At 49.1% G+C, this 14,867-nt stretch overlaps 1 protein-coding gene and 1 pseudogene across 1 annotated transcript; one reads left to right on the top strand and one right to left on the bottom strand.

Annotated features, from left to right (window-relative positions):
* Nucleotides 1-7,695: 7,695 nt before the first annotated feature.
* Nucleotides 7,696-9,288, bottom strand: PDP2 (pyruvate dehydrogenase phosphatase catalytic subunit 2). The gene has a single exon (XM_065898375.1). The coding sequence runs from the start codon at nucleotides 9,286-9,288 to the stop codon at nucleotides 7,696-7,698; it is 1,593 nt and encodes a 530-aa protein (XP_065754447.1).
* Nucleotides 9,289-9,704: 416 nt separating this feature from the next.
* LOC136141368 (large ribosomal subunit protein eL30 pseudogene) lies at nucleotides 9,705-10,034 on the top strand (annotated as a pseudogene).
* Nucleotides 10,035-14,867: the final 4,833 nt, after the last annotated feature.

The following is a 14,867-nucleotide window of genomic DNA, read 5'->3' as shown; positions in this document are numbered from 1 at the left end:
AAACCCTTACCTTAAACCACAACCAGGAATAAGAGGTGGAGGGTTCTAGGCTATATCCCAGAGGTGACAGGGCGCTGGCCTGACCCTTACAAGAGGTGACTCCAGCTTGTGGGGTAAGACAAAGACCGCTTTCTCTTTTCTCACTCCTTCCTCTATGTGTGACTGTTGTGCCCGCACACCTGGGGAGGAGGATTCTGAGCTTTCCCTTGGAGCAGAGGAGTGACACGGCCAGATTTGAGTCTGACCAAGACGGCTCTGATAGCTGTATGCTGGGAGGAGTTGACCAGAGAGGGCATCTATTGTTTGGGGGTGGAGGAGGGTAAAGGTGGTTTGGACCATTCTTGGGGCTGGGACAGGTGGTGGGCAGGAGGCAGTGAACCCCAAAGCTGCTGGTGGGGGCTGTGGGACTGGCTGCAGGGAGCAGAGTGTGGAGGTGGGAAGGGTTCAGAGATGTGGGGCAGTCCCCAGAAAGGAACACCCACACTGGGGGAGACCAGAAAAGGTGACAGCCACCCCCTCGCCTCTCTTAGGATCCCAACAGCCCCTTCCCCACAAGGCAGGGCTGCGTGACCGCAGGACAGGGTCCTTCCCCTCCTACCACCCACTCGTTCAAGCCCCAAGGACATCCAGGGCCAGGTGAGGCTTCCGGAAGGGGGTTCCAGGCTGCAGTCCCCGGAGACCCTGCTCCACCTGGGCGTGAGGCTCAGGGCCTCGTTTTCTCTGGAACGCTTTCCTCCCACTCCTGCTGCAGCGGGCGCCAACGTGGCTCGATGCTGACATCTAGAGGCAGCCACCCGCCTCATGTTGCTTGACCACAGCATCCCACGGCAAAGGCCTGTGCCACCAGGGCTCCACGTTGGTGCTCCTGTCATGCCATCCTCAGATTTAGAGACCAAGCCACCAGGCAGAGCTCTGAAGAGGTCCAGCTCCTCCACCCTTCCCTGCCAAAGCCCAGTGTGTGGTCAGCAGGGCCCCTGGAACCCCAAGTCAGCCTGTGGACACCCTCCCCTTCCACAACCAAGGAGCATCTTGGCTTATTGACGACATTCCCCCATCCCCCCACCCACTGCTCTGCTTTGTTTCAGAGGAAGGGTCATCCCAGCAGCTCAGCTCTCACAAAGCCAACTTCTCATCTCTACCTCACTGTCTAGGCCCATCCTGTGTCCTGAGTCCCACGTGAGAATACCCAATGGCCCTCATCTTTCCTTAGTGATCTTTTTAGCTAATTGTTCATTTTCATCCATCCACGCCCACAGTCTTTTCTGGGTCTGGACACTCCTCACCCGCCTCTCCTCACTTCCATGCCACCCACTCATAGTTTTCCCCCTACTTCTCTGATCTCTCTTTTGCTGGTTCCTCTCTATCTGCTCCTCCCTCGATCAACCATCCATCCATCCATCCATCCATCCATCCATCCATCCACCCATCTGCCCCCCATCCCTCCTTATTCATTGTACAATCAGTAGGACAGGGGGCTAAGCCTGACATGACAGGGATGAGGGTGGGGAGGAGATAAACAAGGACAAATGCCCAGCAGCACCTGGTGGCAACACCGCAGGGCAAGTGGGGGGATTGAGGTGAGGCTTTCTGCGTTGCCCCACCCCACTCTGCGCTGATGAAGAGCAAGCCATGTCCTCTCTGAGGTCGCTGCGTGGCCTTGTCCACTTCCCCATCCCCAGAGATCACCTGAGGGGCTCCTGCTTGCCCACTCAGCCACTTTTGGCCAGCTCCCCCTCAACCTTCGCTACAACTTTTGCCCCTACTTCCACAATATCCCCAGAGCCCGTCCCAGACCCCCGGGCTGGCCCTTCCCCATCCCCATTGTGCCCAGTGTCATGAGCCAATCCCTGGACAGCTCTGCATGCCGGGCCCCGGGGCCACACAAGGTGTTTGCAGGTGGACTGGACAGAGCAGTAGCTCATGGCAGACATTCCTTCTATTCATCTGCTGCACGGAGACGGTGCTGTGAAGCCACACACCTCAGATGGGACTCGAACCCACAATATTCCAACTGAAAACCACAACTCGTCTCAGGACTTAATGAAACTCAGGTTCTTTGTGTCTCGGCACAGAAGTAATTCAGCAAGAGGCAAAGTGACAGGTAAGAAGTAAATTTATTAATAGCCTTTGTAAAGAGGCTGCAGGAAAATGGGGCCTGAGAGGATGGTCACGTCCCAGGTCTCTGTCGAGTTCCTGGGACGGGCTGCCAAGCGAGGGTCCCTGGCTTCATGCAGGGGAGAATTCAAGAGCTAGCGAGCCATAGTAAAGTGAAAGCAGAGATACACATTTCCATAGGCAGAAGGTGAGGGGGCCCTGAAATACAGGGTGGTTAGTTTTCTGGTTTGGGGTTTTTTTAATTTTATTTTATTTATTATTTATTTTTGGCTGCGTTGGGTCTTCGTTGCTGCGCGCCGGCTTCCTCTAGTTGCCATGAGCAGGGGCTTCTCTTCACTGCGGTGCGCGGGCTTCTCATTGCGGTGGCTTCTCTTGTTGTGGAGCACAGGCTCTAGGCGCGTGGGCTTCAGTAGTTGCGGCATGCGAGCTCAGTAGTCGTGGCTCGTGGGCTCTAGAGCGCAGGCTCAGTAGTTGTGGCGCACAGGCTTAGTTGCTCCACGGCATGTGGGATCCTCCGGGACCAGGGTTTGAACTCATGTCCCCTGCATTGGCGGGCAGATTCTTAACCACTGTACCACCAGGGAAGTCCCTAGGTGGTTAGTTTTTATGGGCTGGGTAATTTCATAGGCTAATAAGTGGGAGGATTATTCCAACTATTTTGGGGAAAGGGCAGGGGTTTCCAGGGTGATGTCTTGGTAATCTCAATCATCCGCCTTCTGGTTCCAACCAGTCTGAGGTCCACAGTGCTTGTGGTGAGCCCGCAGTCACCATCCTCCACCTGGGGTGGTGGGGTGGGGTTTAGTTCCTTCAGAACAACTCAAAGCTAAGTGTCAGATTGCTACGTATTCACCTTGAGGAGGAACTGTTTTATCCATGAGCTATTGTCATTACTTTTGTTGTTTAACTGGTTTTCCTTTGTTTCTGAATTCCCTCACTTCCCTAATTAGTAACTCTTGTGCCGCTCTTTGGAACTCTGGGAAAGCCTAGGAGACCAGGGCCTTTTCTACAAATAAAAAACAGGAGACGGGAGGAGGGGGGCAGCTTTTGTATCCAGGGGGCCCCACAGGGTCCTGTTCGGTTTCACTTATTCCATTGCCAGTGAAAGTCGGAAGGGGAACTCTGGCCCCCTTAATCCCCACTTGCTCCTCCCAGCCAGGAACAGGTAAGGTCAGGGCTCAATGGAACAAACACACTATGGCCCATGGAGGTCCAGTAGAGGGAGTTGCTTGGAGTGCCAGCTACCCACGATACAGAGGGTCACTAGCCTGGGAACTATTTAAGGCCATTTAGTAGCATCAAATAAAATGGAAACAAAAACTCTAGAGGTGAAAAGAACAGTATAAATTGACTTTCCCCTCTAGTTAAAGAGCGCAATGTTTAAAATTTAATTCTCCCTGTTTTCCCTCTATGTTTATCAAGTTCCAAATGATGGGATATTGGAATGCATGGGTTATTCATCTAGCTTCTTGTCACCAAGCCCTACTTCTCCACCCACCCACCCTGTGCCAAAAGTGGGCCATGAGATTTTTCCTGCATTATTATCCCTTTCTGAAAGCCCAGTACTGGGACACGTGCACAGCACGGTGGACTTGGTTCAAATTCCTGCCCTACCACAGTGTCAGGGGCAAGTTTTCAAGCCTCTGGGCCTGTTTTCATCATGTTATAAAGAAGGAAACAGCTCCTCCATCACCCTTAGCAGACCTCAGACATTCCCTTTTCTATCTTTCTCTCCCCCAAATCTGCTCCTCCTCAAGGCCCAGTTTAACCACCCTAGCCCATACTAAATTTAACAACTTAATAGTTGTATTTGCATTTTAAGAAGCACCCATTGGAGCTGTCCTTATGAGCTGTATCACTCAGAGGCAATGAGATAAAACTCAGTCAGTGGGGGTGGGATGGAGTGGGGTCTTCAACTCTATCTAGGTAGCTAACTAGACATCTTCCCCAAAGCTGGCTCTGAATTTAAGATTAACAAAGAAGCTGGTTTTACAAGGCCAGTTAAATAATGTGAAATCCCAGCAGGCCTTGGCCCTGAGTGTGTGGAGACCCTCACAACAAAAGCCTTCACACTTCCTTTTCATTCTTTTCAGCTTCCCACACACTGTTAACATTAAGCAAGGACTTCCTGTGTGCTCAGCAGTCATCGAAAATTTGCAAAGAAAATGTCTCTTTTGGGTGGACTATTGAATAGACCAGATAAAGGTGGTGAGACAAAGGCTGGCCTAATCTAGTACCCTAAGGACCTTAAAAATATGAATATTCAAAAACAAAAGAAACCAAATCTCATTTTTCCTCTTATTTACAAATTTCATTTAAATCTCTCTCATGGTTAGAAAATCAATGTCAAAAAAACATTGGTATACACTTTACAATACAAATGTCAGTAAATATTAAAGAACATGGTTAATAATTTTTCCAAGTAAATGTTTGATAAGAAATATTTTCAAGGAGGCCAGTTAAACTAAACGTCAGGTGCCCAAGGCATCGGGAACAGAGCCTCAGCCTGCTCAGTAGACAGTCGCACTGCAGTCCATGTGTGTTTTCCACTTGGTAACACACGTGGCAGCTCACAGGAAAAAGCGGTACCACCAGCCTTTATTCCCCAGCCTCAAAGCCACACCAGGGCATTCTCTGCTATGGGAGTCATGTTCAGCGACAAATGAACCACTAACAATGAAACTAGGATAGCTCAGTTCCAGGATATCCTGATTTAACCTGGGAAGTTAAGGTTTCCCCAAGATTGTCAAACGAAAAATAGGTCACTAGGGGCTGATGGATGGAAGAGTCAAGCTAGACTCATTCCGAATACACTGTCGTGTTCTATACAATTAATTATTCCATTCTTTAATTCAAGCTTGAGCTGTTTCTATTTCCCTCATATAAAAGGTGTCAGCTCAGTTGTGTCTAAACTAAGTCTTAACCCACTCGATCTTTTAGGCCAATCGTACTTCTGGGAAAAATATGTTTATATATTAACATACCTCAAAGTTTACACTTTCATTATAATAAATTAGCTTTAAGGTCACAAATAACGTCTCAGCAAACTGAATAAGTAACTTGACCTAGCGCGCTAACTTGAATTTAGAACTTCTCTATCCATTTTGACCAATCCCCAATCAGCACAACTGTATTATTTACATATAAAACAACATCTAAAACAGGCCAATATTACCATTTCTTACCTAAAACAGTAAATATGCTGTTTAAAGCACCAAAGCATACTTTATTCAAAAGTGACATCCTAAACATTAAAGATTCAATCTCATTTTTTTAGTTCATTTCAGAAGTCTCAATATCAGAATCTTTACATAAAAGGAATGATAAATGTTTCCGAAGACCTGACAAAGTACCACCAACCCCCTCTCAAATCCCAGTGCCCTCAAGTGGTAGTCCACGTGCCTCAGGAAGGCCAGTGACAGCAGAACTGTGGTCAGGGAATCAGACATGCTGGGGTTTAACCAGAAGGTGCTCCGTGGAGCATTCATGGCAAGAGCAGACAGAGTTCACAATGGCAAAAGGCAGACAAGAAACCAGGCTTTCCTCTCTCTCAATATACCAATTAGAAAGCAGGAAATCTATTAGGCTGAGAAAAAACAGAGATACCCTTGAAGGAACAGGTGGGAAGTCTGTATTCTCTCAACTGTCACACAGGTTACTTAATCAGATGTATTTATGACCCAAGCTAGGCTCCAAAACAGGATTCAGACCCCGTAATCCCGGTAAATGAGAGCGTGCACCAGGGTTTAGCTCGCATAAAGAACAAGGGTATCAGACAAGCAGTCTTCGGCTCTAGTAACAAACCGTCATGCAAGCTGAATGACAGGGCTTCACGTTTTATTTCTGAGTTAAGATCTAGGAGATCAGAAGGAAGATGAATAGTTTCAGAATAAAAGGACCAAGGCTTAAGCACTCAAAGGAGAATTTCTTAGATGAAGCCATATCAGTAAATGCACAGGGCAGTAGCCGCAGGCTAGAAGTTTCTCAACACTTGAATGTCCTGAATGTGGACAAAAATGTGGAAGTCAAACCTAGCTGTTTGCTTTCCTTTCAGTGCGAAAGGGGGTGAGGAGAGCGATCAATGAAGACAGTGCAGGAACATAAAAAGTGTCAGTTTTTGTGGGATTATATTTGTGTTTCCACTTAGGGACACATTTCCTGTTTAAATGCTACAGCAATTCAGAACATGAAATTCATCCCCCCAGAAAGGATCCACATGGTTTAATTTTCTAATAAACACAGACTGTACAGCCCACAGAAGCCAGTACAGGTTACATTTGTTTTTGCCCCAACTCCTATACTAAATAAGGCCTAGTTCCTGAGGAGTAGCAATGGCCATTTATCCCACAATCTATGGGCAAGTGTCCCATCTGAAAAATCTCACTCCTCCCTCTTCCCCACTGCCCCTCGGGATGCATGCAGCTAGGGAGACTAAGTGACCGTTCTCAGGTCCTTCATGTTTTTACGTCTCCAGATTCAGGCTGAGTTTTAAGTCTACAATCCACTGTATAAGCTGTCCTGCCTAAACTGTCTGTCACAATTACCACATGCAATCTTGAATTTTCTCCTTCCCTTCAACCATGTGAATTGGGAGCATTCTTTCTAGACAGGATTGCACAGTCAGCAGCAGGGTGAGGGAGTTCAGCATAGCAGAGGGGGAAGGAACATTAGGTGGAATTAGAAGAATGTCTGAGAGGTATAATCAGAAAGGTTAAGTGCTATGAGTAAATCTGCAGAGATTTACTAAACCCCGGAGGAAATTTTATTAATGCAGGAAAGGAGTTAAGGCTCAGACAGAAGTAACCTCCTACCATGGCTCAAAGGTTCAGGGGGTGGGACTCAGTGGTAAGGTCCGAAAGCTGCACAAATAAATTCAGCCGGTTCAGAGGCCTGGCCACCTTCACCCTCAGCTGAAAACCAAGAAAACTCATTCCAAGCATGCTCGCTTAGAGCAGGCCTGTTTGCAAGTTTGAGGACTCAATTTTAAAATAAACTAAATCGGAACTAGAATGCAGCATTACAAAATGTTTTCACAAGTAAAATCATACACACAAAAAAGTTAGAATATTGCATAGAAAAGTGTCCTGTGATATGCTTTATAAACCTAGGTCTTTAGGAACTTCAAAATAAAAAACAAACAAAACCTCCCTTCATAGTCTAGAAGGCCATGATTACGAATTGAGAATTACCAACTTTGCAGATTTTCGTATCAAGACCTCATAAGATCCTGAACTTCTTCATATCCTTAGAATCATGATTAATTTTATACTTCGCAGGCTCAGGCTGACACAGTTTAACAACAGTGTATTTATAAAAGGACTTGGGTTACACGAGCCCCAGCCAAGTCTACGGTCTCTGTGTTCCACCCTTTCTGCGTAGAAGAGGTGACCAAAACATGCAGGGACATAAAATCACTACTATTGTTTTTAATCCTAGGCTGTTTTTTCTCTCACGTTAGTCTATTATTAAGCAAGCTACATCTGCCTGCCCTTTAACAACAAGGTCTAAATAGCCAGTTTAAGAGTAAGTGAAAATGTCTTAGAAAAGCATTTAAGTTAACCTTGGCAACAGGATGGGAGACTCTTAACTCCCCTTGTAAGATGCACCAATCGAGTCTGAGTTAAAATATACCACAGTGACAGAGATATCATCCCTGTACATCCTTGCCAAGTCCTCCGGCAATGTCAGCATCGCCGACAGCCGCTCAGGCTCCATCTCCCCGTACTCGTTGCTGCCTATGGCGTATCTGATCAGACGTGTGGCTGCGTTTTGGTCGGTGGCGTGGAGCCCCTGGGCTTTCCTCTGCAGCAGCAGGCTCTGCATGAGTCCCAGGTTGGCGGGTCTCTGGGCCAGGTCTGGCTTGTGCCGACACACTTCAGCCAGGTGCTCCACCACCAGCCTCACCACATCCTCATTGCCCAGCACATCCCACAGGCCGTCAGAGGCCAGCACAAGGAACTTATCCTGGGGCCTCAGCCTGTGGTATGTGACCTCAGGCCTGGCCGTCAGGTAAGGTGGAGTGTAGTAGTGTGTGGGGGTGAACTGGTAAATGTTGAGGGCCTCGGTGTCAAAGCCCCGCTCCAGGACACCGCGCTGCAGCTCTTTACTCCACTTCAGCTGGACGTCCCCGAAGGCCCTGCAGGGCATGAGGACACCCAGCAGCCTGTTGTCCATGATGATTGTCCTGTGCTCTGACTCAGGATGCTCCCTCTTTAGCCGTGACAGCTCGGTTGGGTTCCAGGCATTGTGGTCCCGGGTGAGGGGCAGACAAGACCACATGCCATTGTCCTCCTGGACACCAAGGATGGCCCGGCAGTCACCAGCGTTTGCCACATGCAAGTGAACTCCATTGACATGGGCCATGCAAGCTGTTGCCCCTGAGAAAGCAACCTGGAGTGAAAGGTTCCTGGTCATCTCATCTTCCAGGGCGGCCTGGATCTCTAGCGAGATGTCAGAATCCAGCCTCTGGAAGGAGTACATTAATGCTTCCTCAATGTTCAGCCCCATTTCCATGTGCAGGTTCAGCAGCTCCTGCCAGTAGACACGGAGGTGATCAAGGTGCACTGACGTGACATCCTTGTAGATACTGTCCCCTGGGCGCTTGAGCCACTGCAGAATGGGCAGCAGGGGCTTCATGCTTTCCATCGCCCCCTCCATCTGCTCCAGTGTCTGCTGGGACATCAGTGACACTGCCACATAGTAGAAGAGCCTCTCGCTTACCGCTTGAGCACATGCGTGGCCCCCATGTCCATCGAAGACACCAAACATCAGCCCATTGGTCTGCAGGCAGGCGGCTACACCTCCCCGGTCCTCCACTGGGAAATTGGCAGCCAGCTGGTTGCTCTCAAACCGCAACACCGAACTTGGGACTCCACTGACAAGGTCAAGAATCTTGTGGGCCGACTCACCGGCTCGCAGCACTTCATTTACCTGCTCAGGGCTGAGTGGCAAGTGGAAATCATCTTCCTCTGTTGATGTGTGTCTATAGGCTTTCTGCAGAGCAATGCCACCACATGAGGCATTGTTTTTTAGGGTGACTGGCCCCTGGGGAAAGAGCCTCCATTTTGATTTAATCCTGTTTGAGGCATATCTTGAATATAAACGTTGTCCCCCTTGTAATGTGGCAATGCTGTTTCTTGCAGAATTGAAAATCCAGTAGGACACAGTACTTGACATTCTGAAACTGTATGAGCGAATGTGTTCCTTCAGCAAAAAGGGTTTTTTTTAAACCTGAAAATTTGAGAGTTTAAGAAAGTTTTAAATTTAATTTTTTAAAAATAATGACTTCTGAAAACACTAAATCTCAAAATACTTAAGCAAGTCTCCACACCTCCCATTATAATATATAATCACATTTCAGAAAATGGGTTTTTAAACACTCTCTGATCTTAAAGAGTCACTGAGGGCTACCCCAGAGGCCACCTTTTCCTCCTTCCCAAATCCTTTCCCTTGCCAGGGCCCTGTGCTCAGCTCCCACGTTCACTCTCCCCAGTAGGCTTTAAGTGTTCATTTAAATATAAGCTCTTTCTTGCTCCCCAGCTATCTTGGTGGCTGCTTTCTGTTGGACGCCATCCAGCACCTAAACCAGGAAGATGGTGGCAGCAAAGAAGATGGAAAAGTCGCCGGAGACAGATCAATTCTAGGCTCCAGCTGGTTATGGTAAGTGGAAAGTATGTGCTGGGGTACAAGATGTCTGAAGATGATCAGACAAGGCAAAGTGAACCTGGTCCTCCTCGCCGACAACGGCCCAGCCTTGAGGAAATCTGAACTAGAGTACTACACCATGTTGGCCAAAACTGGTGTCCCGTCACTACAGCGGCAATAATATTGAATTGGGCACAGCATGAGGAAAATACTACAGAGTATGTACACTGATCCAGGTGATGATTAGAAACAAGCCAGAAGAAACTGGTGAAAAGTAAATCATGCAAAGTTTCTTTAATAAAACTGGCCAGAGCTTGTTCTACATGTATGTAAATGAATGCCTCAAACAGTGGCTAAACATGGCCATTTCAGAGGCCCAAAAGCACATTAGGTATGATACTAGCTGTCTAGCAGCAGACACACTACTTCACTTGCCTGAGTTCCAGTTGTCCATCCGTGGAATGGGAATATTAGTTTCATACGGTTTTGTGACGGTTTAAAGAAATATAACCCTTCGGCTCCGAAAAAGGTATTATTACTTTTATCATTAGGTGTATCATTGGGGATTAGAGGTTGTTTCCACTGTGTCTCTACTTATAAAATACCAAACTGCAACGCCTAACGCCTCAACCTTTCCCCTACTTAGGGTTGTTTTTTGTTTATTTTTTTTCTTTTGTGATACGCGGGCCTCTCACTGTTGTGGCCTCTCCCGTTGCAGAGCACAGGCTCCAGACGCGCAGGCTCAGCGGCCATGGCTCACGGGCCCAGCCGCTCCGCGGCATGTGGGATCTTCCCAGACCGGGGCACGAACCCGCGTCCCCTGAATCGGAAGGCGGACTCTCAACCACTGCGCCACCAGGGAAGCCCCCCTACTTAGGTTTTAACCTACTTATTTCCCAAGGCTGGCATCAGTAGGTCAAAGGGTGTAGACTCATATTGCCAAACCGAGTTCCAAATGGTTCACATCTGCCTCCACAAGGGCATGAAGGAAGCAGTTTCCTAGCACTTTCAACAGCCTCTGGTGGTATTTTTCCTTAGACAAAAAAAAAAGCTGCTCTATTTTCTATTTTCTCTGGTGACCCGGGAGGAGAGTTTCCACGTGTTTTCAGATTTCGTTTATGAATTCTGCCCTCCTCAAGTTTGTCTGTTGGGGTGTGGAGAGCGCCCACACTTGAGGACCGCCCCCTCTCCCCAGCCCACCCCGCCGAACTACGAACTGGTGCGGTCGGGCAGGGCGCGCAGAGGGCGCCTCCCCGCGCCCCCCAACCCCACCCCCAGCCTTGCAGAGAAGCCAAGCGGCGATGCCCGACGCAAGGCGGTCTGCCGCAGACCGGACCCAGACAATTTCGCGTATCTAAAGAAAACAGATCCCAAAGTCAAGCCTCACAGATAAGAAAGAGCGCTGCCTCCTAAGTCCAACAAGCCCTATCTCCCTCAAACCCTGGAGCGGCCACGTCCCTGAGCCCCAGCTTCCGGGTCTATAAAAAAGGAGAATTCAGTTGAGATGCTGAGCTCACAGAGGGTACTCCGAGGGCTAAAACAGCTACTGCGGAAGTCCGGGTACACAGCCAAAGGCCCTGAGCAAGGCCGCGAACCCACGTGGCGCGTGCGCGCGAGACGGGTGACCGTAGCTGTGACCAAGGCCCTTCCCCGTCCGCCGCGGGCCCGCCCCCTCACCTCACCTCCACTCTCCACCCCATCACGTGAGCCGATGCTGCGGGCCGGAGCGGACCAGGCGAGGTTAGAGGTTTTCACATCCCGCGCTCACCCCCTTCCCTACATCGCACCCTGGTCCTCCTCTCACCCGCTTGCGCCAAAGCCGCCGGGTCCGCCAGTCAATTCTGCGCCAGCCTACGGTGCCGCAGCTGCCCCCACCCCGGACTCACCTCCCTGAAGGGACCTCTTGTGCTGATCCAGCTAGAGAAGGAAGCATCCTCTCGCCACCCTTTATTGGTTCATCCGTGGAGGCGGGCACCTGACGGACAGCGTAATTGCCCAATGGCTGAGGAGGGAGAGAGGGCGGGATCCAGAGGGGCCCAATCTGGTTCCTCCCCCTCCCCCGCCCATCCTACCCAACCTTTACCCACACCCCCCTCAGGCTCTGACCTTGGGTAGGCTCGGCGCCGGGCTTCGGGACCAGGCTGTCTTGTGGCTGAGCACCCCCACCGCGTGACACCCCCCCTCCGCGTTCTGCGCACCCCAAACCGAGCAACCTCTCCCATTCCTCACTGTTGTTAATAATACCTCACGGCTTCCTCTCCATTTCTGTGCTGACCAGTTCAGACCCCTCTCCCAGGCGCCACACCCTTCTATATCCACTTGGACGCCTCCCTCTGGAGGCCCTATGTACACCTTAAACATAGCTTGTCTGGAACTCATCTTTCGCCAGACCTGCTCTTCCTCTCCTCCCCTAACCCAGTAACGGCCCCATCATCTGCTCAGAGACCCAAGCCCCAAGCCTGGGAGTCATTTTGACTCCTCTTCCCTCACCCCCACCCGTCTCCTGTCTGTTATCTAATCCTGTTCATCTCACCTCCTAAATATCTCTCCAATCCAACTATTTGCCTCCAGCTACCCTCCCACTCCACTGCAACCTTCTCATCTGGTCTCCCCACCTGTGACTTCAACTTAGCCCTAGTTGCTCTGCTTCTACAGATCAGGTAGGTGACCCTTCTACAGCTCAAATTGCTGCTGTAAAGACTTCATTGGCTCCCCACCAACCACTGGGCCTTGAACTGACAATTACATTGGCATGGCCACTGATGGTTACCACAATAGTTAGTGGTTGGTACGTTGAGAAAGGCTGAGAACCAGGACACCAGATATTTCCTCAGTCCCTTCCATTGTGGAATTCCAGTTATGGCCTGCTGAAATTGCTTTACTAGAACTCACCTATTATCTCTGATAAATCAAGTGCAGTCTTCCCTGGAGGCAGAGAAAAATAGGAGACGACCAGAAAAGGCCACTTAGAGCCCTGAAAAGGTGGTCTTCTGGAAGGAAGACACACTGGCTTACCTGGGGAGCCTGGCCAGCCCACCTGGATCCAAGGACATGGCTGCCATAAAACAGCTCCTGTCAGACTTGCCTCTGATATGATATTCATACCGCCACTCACCCTTGGCCCTTTCCGGAAGTTCTACCAGTAAGTAAGAATTTGCAATATCTCTCTTCCTGGGTATTAAGATGGCTGTTTCATACTTAAACTAAAAATAACTCCAAGGGATTCTGAATAAATGGGTACAATTATTATTATTTTGTATAGATAGTCCACTTGGGGTTACAGAAGGTTGTCCTTCAGCACAGAGGCAGCACAGCTTATAGGTGCCTACGATATGTCAGGCCCTGGGCCAACTGCAGGGGACACACAGATGGCTGCCCTCACCACACTTTCCTGAGAATATTACATCACTCTGCTGTCTGAAACCACTGAGTTTCTAAGTTACCACACACACACCACTTCCAAAGTAAAAATGCACCCTTGAGGATTTTGTGTGCACTGGAACTTTTGTTTAAAGGGTATAACCAGCTTAGTTTCCCTATACATGATGGCTAGCCCAAGAACCCTATCCAGTCTCCCAAGGCTTCCTTGTCACAAGGTCTTATTAGAACAAAAATGAAGGAAAAGGACTTATCTCTGCCCTGAGAAAGGGAAAGCAGCAGCTCAGCTGTCATTTTCCAAGAAAATATGTAAAAGTACTCTGTCTCACTCAAAACCAAGCAAATGTGAATTAAAATGAGATACTGATTTTTTTCAGTCAACCTGACAAACATTAAAACATGATTAATACCTAATGTTGGTGAGTGGGCATTGCTATCTTGGCAGGTGGGAGTGTAATTTGAGGCTGCCCAATGGACAGATCTTTGACCCACTAATTCTACTTCTTCTAATTTATCCTACAGAGGCAGTCAAAGGCAAACCTTACAAATTTTCTACAATAAATACACATTACCCCATCTGTATAATATCTTGTATAATTAGAAAAAAAAAAAAAAGAAGCAGGGGCTTCCCTGGTGGCGCAGTGGTTGAGAGTCCGCCTGCCGATGCAGTGGACACGGCGGGTTCGTGCCCTGGTCCGGGAAGATCCCACATGCCGCGGAGCGGCTGGGCCCATGAGCCATGGCTGCTGAGCCATGGCTGCTGAGCCTGCGTGTCTGGAACCTGTGCTCTGCAACGGGAGAGGCCACAACAGTGAGAGGCCAGTGTACTGCAAAAAAAAAAAAAAAAGAAGAAGCAAAACTGTATTTTAAAAACGGAGGAGTGGCGGGCGTAGGGAGATAGATCTCTTAGATGATTCTGGCCAAGTCCCCTGATTCCCTAGCAATGCAGATAAGACCATCTCTGGAATGTTAAGAAAGCTGGATTTGAGGATGATCTTGTGTCAGGAGGAATTGAGATGGTGGCAGAAGGTTTTTGTCTAGCTGTCAAAATCATATCTGGCCTGATATCTGGGAGAGTTTATAAAAAACCTCAGATGGGGCTTCCCTGGTGGCGCAGCGGTTGAGAGTCCGCCTGCCGATGCAGGGGATACGGGTTTGTGCCCCGGTCTGGGAGGATCCCACATGCGCGGAGCGGCTGGGCCCGTGAGCCATGGCCGCTGAGCCTGCGCGTCCAGAGGCTGTGCTCCATGGCGGGAGAGGCCACAGCAGTGAGGGGCCTGCGTGCCGCAAAAAAAAAAAAAAAAAACCTCAGATGTCTTCTTTGCCAACATGAGCTTGCCCTTGCAATGTTTCTGTGTTATCATTGCTGCCCAAGGCAGCTGAATAAGCCCAGAAAAGCCTTCTTGCTGATCTGAGCACATTTGTGCCATCCTAAATCAAGTGATTTAACTTCACCACCTTTTAACCAAGCAGGTGGCTTTCCCTGGCACTGTCCTCTCCCAAACTGATCACGCACGGGCACGTACACACATACACACACACACACACACACACACACACACACACACACCACCTCCATTTCCTTTAGAGGGAATGGTTACCAATTCCTGCAGAGCAGCAAACTCAGGGACATATTTAGCAAGTCTTGAGGATGCTCGTGACAAAGGCTTGGGAGTTTTTGAAAAATACAAGTCCTGCCTCAGCGCTCTTAAACCTGTTCTGAAGCAACAGCA

This window comes from Phocoena phocoena, chromosome 20 (assembly GCF_963924675.1).
Source record: "Phocoena phocoena chromosome 20, mPhoPho1.1, whole genome shotgun sequence".
NCBI lineage: Eukaryota > Metazoa > Chordata > Mammalia > Artiodactyla > Phocoenidae > Phocoena > Phocoena phocoena.
Note: the sequence above shows the minus strand (reverse complement) of the source record. Positions and strands in the feature narration are given on the sequence as shown.